The sequence below is a fragment of the Betta splendens genome, chromosome 8, assembly GCF_900634795.4.
Source record: "Betta splendens chromosome 8, fBetSpl5.4, whole genome shotgun sequence".
NCBI lineage: Eukaryota > Metazoa > Chordata > Actinopteri > Anabantiformes > Osphronemidae > Betta > Betta splendens.
This window is the reverse complement of record NC_040888.2, coordinates 9,290,714-9,306,669: the sequence shown is the minus strand read 5'-3', so window position 1 is coordinate 9,306,669 and position 15,956 is coordinate 9,290,714. Positions and strand designations below refer to the sequence as shown.

Genomic DNA, 15,956 nt, shown 5'->3' with positions numbered 1-15,956 from the left:
ACATTTTCTTAATGATTTCCTTTGGACATTTAGAATAAGTTCATCCCACCTGTAACTTCTGAAAACTTAGGTAGCTGCCAGTAAATGAGTGAAAGTTAGCAACCTGATCAACCTTCTGCTTAGTTTGGCCTCTGGGACGTTAAATTTGATCTGTCCTGACGAAGTATAAGGATAAGTGATAATTAGAAGATTCACACGCTTAATGGCGATGGAGATGACATCATCTCCACTGGAAACCCCCGCTCACTTCTGGATGAAGCAGAGACATTGTTCCGTGGAAGCTGGAGCCCCTCGTGCTTTGGGTCCAGGTCACCGCGTCTCTAACTGACGCGCGTGTGGGCGTCACCGGTCGGTGGAGAAGCTGCCGGAGCGCGGCGGCGCGGCAGACAGCGACCTGTTCACCATGCGGCACCGGCTCCGCTGCTTCCCCGTGGCTCTGGTCCTGATGCTGCGGCTGGCGCACGGTCCCGGACCCGTCGCGGAGTACTCCTCCAAAAGCGACCTGGACTACGAGTTCGGGGACTACCGCGGGAAGTGGTGCATCGACGACCACGGGTTCGTCTACGGCATCGGGGAGGTTTACTACCCGAGTCCCACGGCGTGTCCGTGCACGTGCACCGTGGACGGTCCGGTGTGCGTCCGGCCCAAGTGTCCCCGCATCCACCCGCGCTGTACGCGGATCAGGTACAAGGCGTGCTGTCCGGTGTGCGAGGCGGTGGCCCGGGTCTGTGTCTACGGAGGCAAAACCTACCGGCTCCTGGAGGAGTTCAGGGTGAGAGAGAGAGAGAGAGAGAGAGAGAGAGAGTTCCTCCGCAGCTTCAGGTGCAGAGCAGCGCACCTGAGCTGCGGTCTGTTAATAGAGTCAAACCGTGGGCTTAACCTCTGAACAAGCATTTACTAGCACTAAATATGCTGTATATGTTTTTTTAATGTATTGTTTCTCAGCATGACGCTTCAAGCTTTGAAAACCGTTTCATGACGTTAAAATAACTTAATAACGTTGTTGTAATGATGTTGTTGGTCAAACCCTCTTTTTGCTTTGGGTTTTATTTTAAACGTTAACAGCCGTTAACAGGTTTTGTGACACAGAACCTGATCTCTGCCGTTTGTTCAGCCAGAAACTAAAGAAGTCACTCCATCCAGCTTCTGACTGAATAAACACACATGAACTTTTTGCAGTCGGTAAACAAACTACTTAATTAAATCACCTAAACACCTACACTTAAAATAATTCACACTCCTCAATCACAAAGACCAGGAAATAACACCAACACCCAAACCCAGCTGATCCCAAATGGAGTGGTTTTACACAAACAGAGCATCTGGGTCAGGACCGGGGCTCGTTTCCTCCTGTCAGGTGGTTTGGGCTCAGAGCCTGTCTGAGCACAAAGGGGCAGAACTCAGTAAAAAATAACACGGGTCCATTTGGTTGTAGTCTCAATAAACAGATGTTGACATGTGGCCGCGCGCTTAGTGGGGACATGAGGACTGTGTTTATGTAACTGATGATGTATTTGTGCTGTTTGGTGACGGAGACTGGCCGCATGTGATCCAGGCACTCGTCAAAGCGACCCTAGGATTAGTTTACTGTAATAAGGTGAGAACACGGATGTTGTGTGTGTGTTGCGTTTCAGCTGTCGAGGTGCGAGCGCTGCCGCTGCGAGGCCAACAGGGAGGTCTACTGCAGCATCTCAGACTGCCCTGCCCCTCACTGCGTCAACCCCACCTACGAAGCCAACCACTGCTGCCCCATCTGCAGGACCGGTAAGACCCGCTCCACGAGGTCAAAGTTCTGCAGTCCATTATGTCTGTTGGGGTCATTCATGGTCCCAGGAAGCACAACCGGCATCATTCACAGTGAAGCACGTTGACGATGAGGCTTTCTACTGGTTCATGACCATCTCTGTGTTCTTTGAAGTGCATTGAGCTTCTTAGTTACAGACTCACATGATTCGACTGTATGGGAGACCTTTAAAAGCAGGTGAAGCAGGCCAGGAGGCTTCAGGAGCATCAGTGAGTGTGGACTGTCTGACACTGTGAGTAGCAGTGAGCCGTGGCATCACCCTCTCATCCACGCTGACCGTCTCTGACTGGCTCCTCACCTCCCGACTGTTTGTTTGCATTCGGCAGCTCACACGACGATATGGTTACATCACCTCCTACACCCTGCAGCTTACAGCCTCGCTGTTATGTCACATGCTTTCAGGCCTCTGGCCTCAGATGTGTGTGTGTGTGTGTGTGTGTGTGTGTGTGTGTGTGTGTGTGTGTGTGTGTGTGTGTGTGTGTGTGTGTGTGTGTGTGTGTGTGTGTGTGTGTGTGTGTGTGTGTGTGTGTGTGTGAGGGAAATAGCAGTGGACAGACAAAGCTCTTTTGCGACCAAAGCATCATATTCATGAACATCAGTGAACTTTCCCTTGTGCTTTAGTTGTAGTGTCTATTTTTACACCTCCTCTGCTGGACGGACAGTGGGACAGATGGTTTGGTTCGTTGCGTCACTGATTCTTTTTTTTCCCCTCCTTCTCCTCCTGTCAGCTGTGCTTTATGGAGCACGGTGGGGTCTGGCAGCAGATTAAGTGTGCTTCCTGTCCTCCTGCTGACAGGCGCTGCTAATTGTTTCACAGGTAGCAGCCAAATCAAGGAACCTCCATCTGTGAATGAGGGATGCAGATCATGTTCAAAGCTTTAGGCAAAAATGAAACCCTTTGCTAATAATATTATACTACATATATATAGTAGGGAAATGAAAAATGACCAGAGTTAATAAATTTTACCTTATTGGACAATGAACATCTTCAAAGGAGGTTCCATGGAATCTGTTCATAGCTGCCTTAACATCAGAAACAGACACTGACCACGGGTTTACCCCCCGAGGACCACGAATCCCTGCAGAATCGTCCCGAGCCGTCTTTCCTGTTGTTCCAGGTCCTAACTGCTTTGCTGGGAACAGGGTGATCCCAGCTGGGGAGCGTGTGAACATCGACGAGCTGACGGTCTGTTACTGCACCTACCGGGACGGGACCTGGCACACCCACCCCCACGCCACCTGTGAGCAGCAGCCCCAGGTGGACCCGACACCCAGCACCAGCACCGAAGCCCCCAGTGATGAGGGCAGCAGGGAGAGAGGGGGGAGGTTCAAACCCAGGCTGGACCTCATCCCATAAGATGTGAAATTCACTGGTCCAAGCAGCCCAGTCTGTTCACGGATGTTGTGTTGCTTCTGCAGCGAAATAATTTCTCTATAGTTCAGGTTTTTTCCAGCAGTGTAATTATAAAAAGTAGATATATACAAACGTAGATTTAGATCTTGCTGTGACCCAGTACGTTAATTGATGTAGTCCACATGTCTTTGTCTAAATCTCCTGTAACTTCCTCCGACCTCACTAACCAAACATCAGGTATAAGTGATGTGTCTCTGTCTGATCCTCGTCAGTAAAGTGAGTTTGTAGAACATGTAACTCACCAATGATCTCACTGGAGTGGAGAAACTTGTTTAAATGTGGTTGAATGCATTTGTGCTTATGGTTCTGATATGAGTTTCAAAGTTAGGACTAAAAACATCACCCAGGTTTTTTTTACTTGTGGACCAGGATTTAGTGAATGTGTTTGAGGTTCTTATTTTCATTTCTCTGTTTAAGGGCGGGTGATTAAAACTTTAATTTTGTCCTGATTGAGCTGGAAAAGGTTCTGACATGCTGGGATATGTAGGCTCCAGTTTAACAGCGTTAATGGGTCCTGGGTCGTCAGATGTCAGAGTAGAGCTGAGCATCATGGTGATGATGCAGCTGGTTAAGAGTAACTCATTTCAACCTGACCGTTTGTCTCCAGAGAGCAGGACATGTGGCAGTAGAATAATCTGCATGCATCCCTGTTGTTAGCAGCAAGGAGACAGACATCACATTCCCGCAGGCAGCATCAGATATTGTTTGAGCTCTTGGATTTGCTGTGCAGCCAGTTTTCATGCACGTTAGCTTGTTGTCTGCTCTCCTTCCTCTGCTGGACTCGAGGGCACCAACATACTGACCCAGAGCTGGATGCACCTGCACTGACCGGTTACTTCTGGGCGACTCCACAGTCCATAACCATCTGCCACACTAAAACCCATCTCAACTGTAAACCGACCCCTGGCAGACGTAGTTGTGTTTTATTCCCATTAGACACAAATAACACCAGATAAACTGAGTTTATGGTGCAGGTATAGTCATTGTTGGGTTTTGAATTCTCAGTATTTGACCTCTGCAGCTTCACTACATCTCACCTGCAAACATCCAGCCCTTTGTTGTTTCAGTCCCTCAGGGATTTTTTTCAGTACTCAGGCTTAACATGTTTACATCTTTATGTACAACTATATTTTTATCTGTAAATTGTTCCAGTTGCGTCATGTGAACTGTAGTTTGTCAAATAAAACTTCCATGTTTCTAGTCAGGCCAGTGCGTCATCTAGTGGTGGGTATGATCATAGGACGTCTCAGATCAGCATGTTCCAAGATTTCACCACATCATCTACTTATTTCAAAGGATGTTTCCTCCACAGATAAAACACTGACTAGTCTATTTGATTAACAACAGTTTTTATTGAAAACAATCCAGGGTCCAGCTCAGGCGATACTGCCAGCATTCGAGGCGATCCTGGGCCACAGGTCAGCACACTCTTTGGCCACTGGTCCTGTGATGGCTGAACCTGCAGACACAAGTACATGGGTTCCTTTAGCTCCAACACTGAAATGCAATACAATGCATGAACAAACCAAACGGTGGTGGTGTGGAACAGACATCGGAGTTGTTTGTCTTGTCACTGATTGAGACCAGTCAGCTACAGTTGATCGCCGCCATCTCACCCACAGTAACAAGTTTAATTTACCCTTTTACGACGACTCACTGAGCCACTGAGCAGACAAAGCAAGTGCTTTTGAAAGGGAAGAGTCAGTTTGTAACTACAGTGACCCTGTAGTAGTGTGAAGACATCAAGACAACTTAGTCATCATTGCATGAATAAGCTACTAATAAAGATACAGGCTTTAATTTCACTATGACAGACCATTTCTCTGCTGGAAAACCTCTAGTGCCTACACTCACCTTTCATTTCTCCCTTGTTGTTTACGATGACGCCTGCATTGTCTTCAAAGTAGAGGAAGACGCCATCTTTTCGTCGATACGACTTCCGCTGCCGTATCACCACCGCAGGATGCACTGAACACGGACACAACGCATGATTGAACTTAGCTAAACTAGACAGAACAAGTGACTTAGATAGTTGAGAGTTTGGTTAAAGGTATACATGCAACAGTGTAACCTGTTACAGTGTGCAATTCTAGCCTACATCCTGACCAATAAGCGTGAATGAACCACATGCACAGATCTGCCAGTTATACTCACCCTTCTTCCTGAGTTCTGGTTTTCCTTTCTTGACTGTGGCCATGACCATGTCACCCACTCCTGCAGCAGGCAGACGGTTCAGACGCCCCTTGATGCCCTTCACAGAGATGATGTACAGGTTCTTGGCACCTGAAGGATAAAGGGAGGCAAAGATTAACAGCAAGTATGAAACCTTACAGAACGGTTCAGGTCTACATTTCATTTGTCTCGTCACTGATTGAGATCAGTCAGACACAGCAGAGCCTGCCGTCTCACCCACAGTGACGAGTGTAATATTCCCTTCTACGACAACTCACCGAGCCACTGAGAGGACAAAGCAAGTGCTTTTAAAGAGGGATGCATCACTGACATGATACCCATACAAAATGTCTGCATTACTAAAAACTGATGATTTTGTAGAGAAGCTACAAAGTCCTTGAGCACAACAGCATGAACTACATTTGCATCGCCCTAAAGAGCCAAATCCTCATTGATCAAAATTGGCAGAGTGCAAACACTATGCAAGTAAAAAACAGTTTTGTTTCTTCTACTTGGGAGAAACATCATCTGCTATCACTTAAAGCATGCATATACATCCATACCTGTGTTGTCAGCGCAGTTGATGACCGCTCCCACTGGGAGACCCAGCGAGATGCGGAACTTGGCTCCAGATGAACCACCACGTCCTGAAGGAAAACACACATGACTTCATAAGCAGAGTCACAAAGAGGTCTTGTATTGGATAAATTCTGTCACCAGGGATGAGAACCAGGAGATATGACAGCAATTAGACATAGCTGTGCATTAAACATTTAACACTGAACCAATGTGTTGGTACAGCTTGAAGCAAATGAGTGCACCAAGCTCATGAATAACTTAAATAACTTAAACAGACTTTTCAATAGAGAACACATGCAACCTCCAAGTGTATGTTTAACTACAGCCCGACATCTGCTGGCACCAAGTAAATGTAAACTATCTGGATTGGGCTAAACTGATGATTTAGACGCTGAGCATCGGAAGGCCTCAAACCACTGCCCAAAAACTCAACGTTACGTTTTAGACCTGCCTGAATAGGAGAATCAACGCAGAGTCAACTCAACTAGTCGCCACGTTTAGTGACCTAGTAGTTAGTACCGGTAGGTTATTCGGTAGCTACTTTTCAATCCACGTTGGCCTGAACCTAACGTTGGTGGCTCCGGCTGAACGTCTCACCTTTTCTTATCTGGTCGTGGACGCCAGACTTAAAACGGCCGCGCTGTTGGCGTCTTTAACTGCAGCCACATCGCTGCATGGAGCTATCGCTAGCTGCTTCATGGTGCTAACAGCGAAACATGGCTACCGCCAACTAGCCAGTATAAATGCTACCGTTCAGAAACAGTGACCGTTTTCATATTTTAAAAAAATAACCACACGTGCATGTAGTCCTGGCCACTTAAACAAATACCAGGAACAATATAGGAGCTGGTACAGCGTGAAAAGCGCAGATGAATGTTGATTGTACAAGTGGAGTTTCATACCTCTCTTAGACATTGCTGCGGTAGGGAAAGAGGAAGACGGTGAAAGGAATTGTGGGATATAAAGTTGAAAAGAACTTCCGGGTCGCGGTGCTGAACCGCGCTGCGTTCTTCTTCTACTGCTCTGCTGCCACCTAATGGGATTGCTTCTCACAACAGCCTCAGTTTTCTCCTACTTTGTTCTGCTCTTCTTCTGATCTCAATTTCTATTGACTGTCCTCCTCACAAACCGCTGTGACTTTCATTTTATACTACAAAGTTATTGCAGATGAAGATGAATAGTTTAGAGTGTACAGTAACGAGAAAACAGTGTGAGCAATTGTTACATTCAACTCAGGGTCAGTAATAAATTATCTTTGTCTCATCATCTGTATGAAAGTTACATTTTCCAGTCATAATCTCTTGGTTGTCAGCATAAAAATGAGAAAACCCAGACAGAAAATTTCAGTTTGATTTTGGTGACAGATAGCAACACAATAACAACCTCACATCCACCTAAAGCATCAATGTGCAACTTATTCGGCTTCCCCCAGTGAAGCTCTGAACAGAGTAGTACCAAAGGTACCGCTGAGTATTTTAACAGCTGCCACTCTAGCAGCAAGCAGCTGTACGATTGTGATACTTTGCATTCTTAAAAAGTCATAAATTGTAAATACTGAGTAGATTTTTCTTAATCACAAAACTTACACATATTTACTCAGTGTCAAGATGAATAGCAACACATTTAGGTACTCAGGTTTAGAAGTAAAATGGTACTTGTGAAGGGTTAAACATGAGAAAGAGCAATACTAAAATGAAAGCCAGACCTAATATTTTATAGAGATTTTATTAGACAAAACTAATTTTATAGGAGTTAAGCAGATGACCATAATTTAAATATTGAGACAAGCATTCGGTTTGTAAAATACATCCATCGTCAGGGTGTGGCCTCCCAGCGTCTCTGTCGTTTGTAGAGGTCAAAGGTTGAGTGTGCAGGCCAGGTGCATGGGCGAGGGTCGGAGTCGACGGGCTCCTCATCTGGTGGGAGGGGCCTCTGTCTGAACAGGCCGGGGGTCATGAAGGGGAGCAGCGAGGGGCCATCTGCTGTCCTGTCGTGGTGTTGGGACGGGGCCAGCAGCAGCCTCTCCTGCACTGCCTGGCTGATCAGCTCATCCTGCTCCACACTGACGCTGATCAGTGAGGTGAAGAGATGCCGAGAGCGAGAGACGTTCACAACTATATCAACAAACAAGACAGACAGAGAGGGGGGGATAGTACAGTGCTTGTATTAATATCAACAACTTCAAATCGTTGTGCTTTTAGAATTGTTTAAATTTCAGCTTGCAGGTATTTTTTACATATTATTCTGAAGATAAAACTAGCCATCAAGACTACACAGTATTACCGTAATGTGCCGTATACTCTGCTTTACACCACTGCAACCCATGCTTTGCATTGCACTTAGTGATGTATGGCTTGGACGTAGCTGCTTTGCTATGAAAACCCATTCCACGAAGCTCTCTGCGCACTGTTATTGAGCTAATCTGAAGGCCACATGTCGTTTGGAGGTCTGTAGCGATTGACTCTGCAGAAAGTTGGCGACCTCTTTGCTCTATGCGCCTCAGCATCTGATGACCCGCTCCATCAGCTACCACTTCGTGGCTGAGTTGCTGTTGTTCCTACATGCTTCCACATTTTTATAAAACAGGTGACAGTTGAATGTCTAGCTCATTGATTTTATACATTTGTGGCTATGGAAGTGATTGGAATACCTGATTCCGAATATTTGGATGGGTGAGTGAATACTTTTGGCAATGTATGAAACACACATAAAATAACAGTAATAATCATGGAAGGTTACATACTGATGTTTTGCAACATGATGTAAGACTGTCACTGCATTTCTAGTGTGTACAGATTTACTGACAACAATAAACCAGCAAAGCTTCATTTATTTAAATAAAAGCCATCTTGACTGATAATTTACTAATAATATGATAGAATGACAAATTATAAAGGTGGAAACAATACCAGTATTACTGGATACTTGTTTGTGCTTCATTTACTCAGCAGACCTAAATACTATTGTTCCAAGTAAATGATAGGGTAGTTGTGCGTTACCTTCAGTAGCTCTGATATTGATCAGGTTTTTAGTCTTCTCTGACCTCTGCAATGTCTCCTTAATGGCCTTCTGGGGGTTAAACTCTGCTCCCTGAGAAACAACACGGACAGACAGATTAACTCAGTAATTAGTGGGCGATTGCTTTGGTAATATCACAGTGATAACCAACTATTTAACCTGCACTGATTGAAGCTCTGCCTTCAAAGCCAGAGTGGTGTTCATCTCTGCCTTTTCCAGATAGCCTGGATCTTGAATAGATTCTGCAGCAGGAGGCTCCACTGATCTGCTCTGTCTGGAGACTTCACAAGTCAGAGGAGAGTAGAAAAAATGCTTTTATTGTTGCTTTTATCATCAGCACTACTGGGTAAAAATGAATTATAAATACTACCAAATGAATTTTCTCAAATGAATTTACTGTTAAACTATTATGCCTCGATTTAACCATACACTCAGTCTCAGGTTCTGGTTACCATGGTGATATCCTCTGCTCTTCCTCTGACCCCTGAATGGCTCATGACACAAGGCATCGCTGCTCACTGCGACATGAGGCTCTGCTGTAACTCTGACAGCCACTGGTTCTACAAAACACACCTTCAGGAGATCATACACACATGCACAACCATCAGGGCGACGTCATCACACGTAGTTTTCAACAACAATTAGCTCAAGCAGAAATTATGGATTTCCACAAACGTTTGACGCTTTATGGTCACTTGCCATTTCCAGGCGACGTGCACTGTGGGCTGCTCACCTTTGCGTTTCTCTTTTTTCCAGTCTGTTTTCTTGGATGGGGCTTTGGGGGTGAACGGTTGCTCTTCTGACACGTCTTTATGTGTGCATGTCCCGTCTTGGGAGCAGGGCTGAGTACGACGGACAGGTCGAGTTCAGGACAGTGAGTCAGAGAGGAGGAGGTGGTGAGGGGAACAGGGGCTGGGTGGGGAGAGGGGGGGAGGGGAGAGGAGGGAGGAGGAACTCCTCATCCTGACAGGAAACAGCACAATGAGTTTAAATAATCCCCACAGCAAATAATTTGCAAAAACACTATGTGGTATAGAAGAGACATTACTTTAATTCCGTAATAATGGTTTACGCTGTTTTGTGACTTTTATAAACAGACTATCTAACTAGTTTTAGAAACATAAATACATATAACTGAGCCCGGGTAGCTGGTGTTAGTGTTTACTAACAGCTAATTAAGTACGTCGTAAATTTGCTAGCCTATTAGCACGTGCTGCTAAAGGCCAGCTACTGCCATACAAGATCTAGCAGTTAAGTCAATTAGGATGACACTTAAAGTTACCATGGTAACGGGTGAAGGACGGTAGTTAGCCTGTTACTATTTTCAGCAGATGATTTTCCACCGACAAACACCGTGTGTCAGATTAAACTTTCTGCCGCCTGGTGTAACTTCCATATAGACCAACCGTCAAACAGCTAACGTTAGCTGCCTAAGCTACCTGGAAACGTGCAGTCAGAGAAGGTCCTCAGAAGCCCCAGCTCCAAGAAGCTCTAAAGGTGATGAACGCGTTTATTTCAAGTCAAATCTACCGTTTCTTATTTAAATTCCCCTCCGCACACTTACGTCCGCTTTCTCCTCGTTTCCGGTTGTAATTCTACTTCTCTGTTTTCGAGACTTCGCGATCAGGACGCAACACGACACCGCCACCCAGCGGCCAAAACCCAGAAACCCCAGCGGTTATTCATATTTATTCATTAGTTCTTTACCCGTGAAGACCTTTGTGTGTTGTAAATGAAATAACAGCAAGTATTATTACCGACCAGATGCATTGTTGTAATGATACACAGAAACCAGCATCAGGTGACATTCTGACATTCTGATGTTGGTGAATGGTTATATAAACAGAGTGATGGTGGCTCAGGGATGATCTGACAGCACATTATTAGAGGCCTACACTTTCATGATCCAACCAACCACCCGATCTCCGAGGTTCCACAATAAAATGCTCAGACAAATTGCTGGAAATAAAGGCCTAGAGTGTGTTTAACAAAGTATACTAGACCTGCATGTAGATTCAGGCCTGTCTCACAACGCGCTCTTATTTGTACTTATAAATTCATTTATGTATGGTGGAAAATTCAAAACAAAGTCATTGTTAGGATCCTCTTTATTGCATTGTATTTTTCACCTTAAATGCAGCTGAAGCTTGGTTTATATATTCATGTGTGTTTGTGCAGACAGAGCTCCGACTGTATCCTCTCTACTTTATAAAGATGATTAAAAAGATCCAAGATCACACCCAATCAAAGACAAAGAAGAAGACAAGTTCCTAGTTCTTTGAAGTGCACTCTACAGAGCATGGCAATAAAGCTTTTTCTGATTGTGATTCTGATGTCCCCTGCGACGGACAGTGGCTTTGTGGATCTCCCTCAGCAGAGTTTCCCTGTTGTTCTTCATGTTGGCTTTTGCCGTCTCCAGCACGAAGTTGATCTTCTCCGGGGAAAAGGGCCGCTGGAACGTGGAGAACTCCTCCCTCTTCGCTTTGAGCTCCTCCACATCTGGAGCAAACAGCGAACACGGGCAGTCAGACAGCGAGCAGCTACATTACATTCAGCCCGGCTGAGCTGTCGTTGTGTGGAACGGACCTTTGCAGTTGCGTCTGTTGAACAGCGGCATGTAAACGATGGTGGGCTCCTTCCCTTTCCCCTCGAACACGTAACAGTCCTTTGGCCAGTCTCTGTCCTCTATGACTTTGTTGTCTATCTCTGGGAAAGGCTTCTTCACCTCAGCTGCATAGTCTCTGGCGAGAGTCAGAGTCTGTGAAGTGGTCACAGTTCAACATTAATGCAGCAGTGTCTGTAAATGTGTGTGGACTGTCTTCTGACCCATTCACGACTCCACACGCAGCATCATCCTGCCACCACTCACCAGCAGCATCCTCCCAGCAGTGACTGGTCTTTTCACCACTACTTTACCTCAAAGATGTTCCCAGCGCTGTACTCCGGTGCGATGATGAGGTCAATGTCTCTCTTTTCCCCCAGGAACGCAGGGTAGGCCACGTTGATCAGCAGTCCAGCGTCGATCAGGTGGAGGCTTTCATTGGTGTGGAGGCACGGTGGAACCATGGAATCTGCCCAGCAACATGTGGAAAGCAAATGTGCTGCATCATTAAATCAGCAGTAACAGAAAAGGACTAAAGGGACTAAATGACAAGAAGCCTCAGAACAACTAGTGTGTTAGGACAGAGCAGGTCTGTTTGTACTGGGCTCAGGTGGATTAAATCAGGCGTATAATAAATATAAATATCCGGCTTTTATATAGAAACATGAAAAATAGATGAGAACCTAAATACGTTTCCATGGTGCTGTGTTCTTACCTTGGTATTGGTAGAGGAAGTTCCTGGTTGTTCCCCACTCCCACTTTATGATGAGAGGAATGACCTGTTTAGTGAGAACAGAGGCTGGAGGAAACCACAAACAAGCACATGTTAATCAAACGTTTCGTTGCCATTATTATTATTATTATTATTCTCTGCCACATTTCACACCCACCGTGGGTTTTGAAGGCTCCGTCCTCCAGGTTCTGGCTCCAGTTCTCCACCGCTGCCACCAGCTCCAGGCTCCACTGCTGAAAAAGGCCCTTTCGTTCCTCTGGACTCTTTGCCTCCAGCAGCGCAGACTGGTTATGATTCATCATGTCTGAAGAAGTGATAAACAGTGATCTGAGCATCACTTGGGGTAAAATGTCAACATGGACATGAATTGGATGAATGAAGCCAGTAGGAGCTGAGCCTGAGCAGCGTCGTCGTCACCTTTCAGTATTTTCTGCAGATGGTCCAGATCAGCCAGAGCAGTGGGGTCTTGGATGGTGCTTCGTGTCAGGTCCACCAGTTTGTCCAGCATACTGTAGACACGCACGTACTCCTCAGCAGCGCTGTCCACGAGTCCAGGCACTGAAACACACAGAGAACATCCAGCACCTCCAGGACGTCTGATCTGAGCATCATGTGAGAGTGTGATTACCGTTCAGATACGCAGGCATTAGGCTCTTCAGGAACTTCTCATCAGCCAGAGCACAACCGAGAAGACCTGCAACAACAACACAAATGCATTCAGAGATCACACACACACACACACACACACACACACACACACACACACACACACACACACACACACACACACACACACACACACACACACACACACACACACACGCGTACGGATTGAACCGCTCACGCTTAGGGTCAAAGGTCAACCAACCTCTAAGTCATCATGGCATCGTGGCTGTGGTAGGTCTCACAAACACACACACACACACACACACACACACACACACACACACACACACACACACACACACACACACACACACACACACACACACACACCTTGTAGTCTGACCATGTCCATCTCCGGCCGCTCCTCCACCAGCGTTCCATTCTGGAACTTGCTTCCCAGTAGAGACGTCTGGATGAAGAGGCCCATCTCTGTGAATCCAGCCTCGTGAGGCGTCACCTCGAACCATTTCCCTGAGACCCACACAGTGTTTTACCTACAGACCAATGACAGTAAAGCGTCGGGTGCCAGCATGGTCGGTACCTTCTGTTGGCCCGTTTTGGTAGCAGCGCTTCTCGACGGCGCTGTACACAGGGTATGGGTTGGTGGCGTTCCTCTTGGCCTCCTCGGAAAGATGCTGCAGATTCATCTGAGGAAACACACGTGATGAAGTGTGTGTGTGTGTGTGTGTGTGTGTGTGTGTGTGTGTGTGCGTGCGTGCGTGCGTGCATGCGTGCGTGCGTGCGTGCGTGCGTGTGTGTGTGTGGTACCTGCTTCATGATCCCAGCAGAGGTCAGAACCCCCCAGATGTCACTGAGGGAGAAGTCCTCCTGCTGTGAGCTCTTGTCCAGCCATCCCAGCGCCTCCTCCAGCTCCACCCCCGGTCCCGACAGCCGGGCCACCGCTCCGTCCATGTTGGAGCTCCACTCTGGGTCATAGTACAAAGAACTCATGGACCTGTGGGAGAGGAGAGGTCATGCAGGGCCACAGGGACAAGCCCTCCCACCCCACCGCTGCCACCGGTACCATGTGGACCCAGAGACTCCTCCCAGGTAGAGCAGCGTGTCCAGCAGGCCGTCCTGCTGCAGCTGGTAGGCAGAACCCACCAGACCCACCGCTGCCCTCTGACCCCCCCCGGACGCCAGCAGAGCGATGTGAGGAACGGCGTCCTGGAGATCACACGCACGAGGAGAGCCGTCAACAGAGCGGTTCTGATTCTACAGCAACCCGTCAGTCCTGGATCATGTATAAACCTGATACTGTTTGATTCCGTCTGTTGCTGCTTCTATAAACCTGCTGAGCCTGCTTCCACTGGAGCCTCTTCCATTAAAGGACGCGCTTCCTTTCAACTGTTGCCCAGTTGTTGCCCAACGTGAACACACATGTTTACTGTGTAGTTAAACTGTATGTGTAAAGCTCTTTATCTGATTGTCAGTCAATGTGTTAACTATGTTTGTTTTTAAAGACACAGTCAGATTCAGAGATGAGCAGCAGATGAGCCGATCTTACCTCTGTGCAGTTGACCTGCAGGTTTTTCAGAGCCTTCAACACCACTAGTTTGCGCCTGGCGACATAGTCCTGTTCACCAGCACACAGCGAGTCGGACCGACGGACCTGTTTCTGAAGCGAAACGTTTTTAGCTTCTATCCGACGCAACGCAGGTTATACTTTCCATCAACATTTCATTTAATCTCTCACCTGTGAAGCTGCTTCTTTTCCCTCCATGCTGATGAAGACAAGACAAACAAAGAACAGTGAAAAACCTGCATTTCCAGTCTGCATGCCTGACGTCAGGCTTCTGGGACCAGTTCTCTGTCAGAGCCGTCTCCTCCTGAAGCTGATTTTGTCCAGTCTGGTGAAAACAGACCACCCTCACGCCCCCCCCCCCCACACACAAACACACACACGCCCGCGCATGCATGCATGCATGTGATTAAATCACAAATAACTGAGCTTCAGCTGAGCTGACACAGACAGAGACAAGCATCACGTCTGTGGAGGTGATTTGGAGTTTTGTTTCTGCATTACTTGGTCTCAGATGATAAAACTCAAGCAAACATAAATATGCTCATTTACTTTATTTTATTTAAATGCAGTTTGTATTATCAACATGCATCAGCTCAACTAATCAAATACAGGACTCAAAATAAGCTAATTTACCAACAGACACAAACAGTGAGAGTGAAGAGTGACATATAAATGTGTTTGAATGTGATCAGTAACTCCACTAATCACTGCTGTCGCGTGTCCGCCTGCATGTGAAGCGGTGATGGACAGTGATGCAGGACGTTAGTATGGTTCATTATTCTGAGTATCAACTCAGTAGAGTGGTGCTTGTTAAAATGATGACTAGGAACTGTATAAATTAGTGCACTTCCAACACAAGGCTCGCTGGTGCAAGCGTCTTTATAGGAGAACAGTCAGTTCCACCTGAACATTTCATTCTTTTTAGGAATGTCTGGGAGGTTCCTCCTGCGCGGCTGCACCCACACCTCAGGGCCGACCAGCAAAAAGGAGCATCTCAGAGACAGAGCCCTTTGAACAGGCGGAAGGTGTCTGGTCTCTGAGCCACAGCTCATATAAAACGATCTCATATAACATGTGTTCAAATGGGTCAAATTTGGAATTCCCTATTCTGTGCACTGAAGAGGAGCATGAGCGTCCATCTTAGCCGCGCTGACGTTAAGGCCTCAGGACGGCAGAGATTATCATCTCTGTTCAGTAGCTGAGCTCATTCCTGTGACTGGACGATCCTGGCTCCACAGGCTGTTCCTGAAAGGTCACCTTTAGGTGAACAGATGCTTTAGAATTACAGAGCATGCTGGTCCAACTCGAGACAATCTAGACAACATGCAACAATACAAAAGATGAATGTGTGTATATATGGGTATGTGTGTTTATATGTGGGTATATGTGTGTATATATGGGTATGTGTGTTTATATGTGGGTATATTTGTGTATATATGGGTA

The 15,956-nt window shown here is 46.5% G+C and overlaps 4 protein-coding genes across 5 annotated transcripts; 1 reads left to right on the top strand and 3 right to left on the bottom strand.

Moving 5' to 3' along the window:
- The first annotated feature begins 284 nt into the window (after window positions 1-284).
- Window positions 285-4,422, top strand: si:dkey-283b1.7 (von Willebrand factor C domain-containing protein 2-like). Its single transcript, XM_029158138.3, has 3 exons — window positions 285-772; window positions 1,635-1,764; window positions 2,923-4,422. Exons 1-3 carry the CDS (start codon window positions 404-406, stop codon window positions 3,159-3,161), a joined length of 738 nt encoding a protein of 245 aa, XP_029013971.1. The 5' UTR covers window positions 285-403; the 3' UTR covers window positions 3,162-4,422.
- A 128-nt stretch (window positions 4,423-4,550) lies between these two features.
- Window positions 4,551-6,991, bottom strand: rpl23 (ribosomal protein L23). Its single transcript, XM_029158139.3, has 5 exons — window positions 6,872-6,991; window positions 5,954-6,037; window positions 5,373-5,501; window positions 5,073-5,186; window positions 4,551-4,677 (listed from the first exon to the last, which is right to left on the bottom strand). The coding sequence occupies exons 1-5, from the start codon at window positions 6,882-6,884 to the stop codon at window positions 4,595-4,597; spliced, it is 423 nt and encodes a 140-aa protein (XP_029013972.1). The 5' UTR covers window positions 6,885-6,991; the 3' UTR covers window positions 4,551-4,594.
- Window positions 6,992-7,675: 684 nt separating this feature from the next.
- ppp1r35 (protein phosphatase 1, regulatory subunit 35) lies at window positions 7,676-9,945 on the bottom strand (the record flags this gene model as incomplete). The annotated part of the gene is made up of 5 exons (XM_029159811.3): window positions 7,676-8,083; window positions 8,969-9,059; window positions 9,147-9,268; window positions 9,440-9,560; window positions 9,721-9,945. Coding segments are annotated over 5 exons (858 nt in total), but the record flags the coding sequence as incomplete, so codon positions are not given.
- Window positions 9,946-11,077: 1,132 nt separating this feature from the next.
- LOC114861077 (cytosolic phospholipase A2 gamma-like) lies at window positions 11,078-14,840 on the bottom strand. 2 transcript variants are annotated; one of them, XM_029160066.3, is made up of 13 exons: window positions 14,685-14,840; window positions 14,496-14,606; window positions 14,013-14,155; window positions 13,757-13,943; window positions 13,530-13,635; window positions 13,319-13,459; window positions 12,951-13,016; window positions 12,740-12,880; window positions 12,480-12,626; window positions 12,305-12,388; window positions 11,904-12,058; window positions 11,574-11,745; window positions 11,078-11,486 (listed from the first exon to the last, which is right to left on the bottom strand). In XM_029160066.3, exons 1-13 carry the CDS (start codon window positions 14,766-14,768, stop codon window positions 11,278-11,280), a joined length of 1,746 nt encoding a protein of 581 aa, XP_029015899.1. In that variant the 5' UTR covers window positions 14,769-14,840; the 3' UTR covers window positions 11,078-11,277. The 2 variants fall into 2 exon arrangements, with proteins under 2 accessions (XP_029015899.1, XP_029015900.1); XM_029160067.3 differs by having other exon boundaries at window positions 14,496-14,600; window positions 14,685-14,814.
- Between the last annotated feature and the right edge of the window lie 1,116 nt (window positions 14,841-15,956).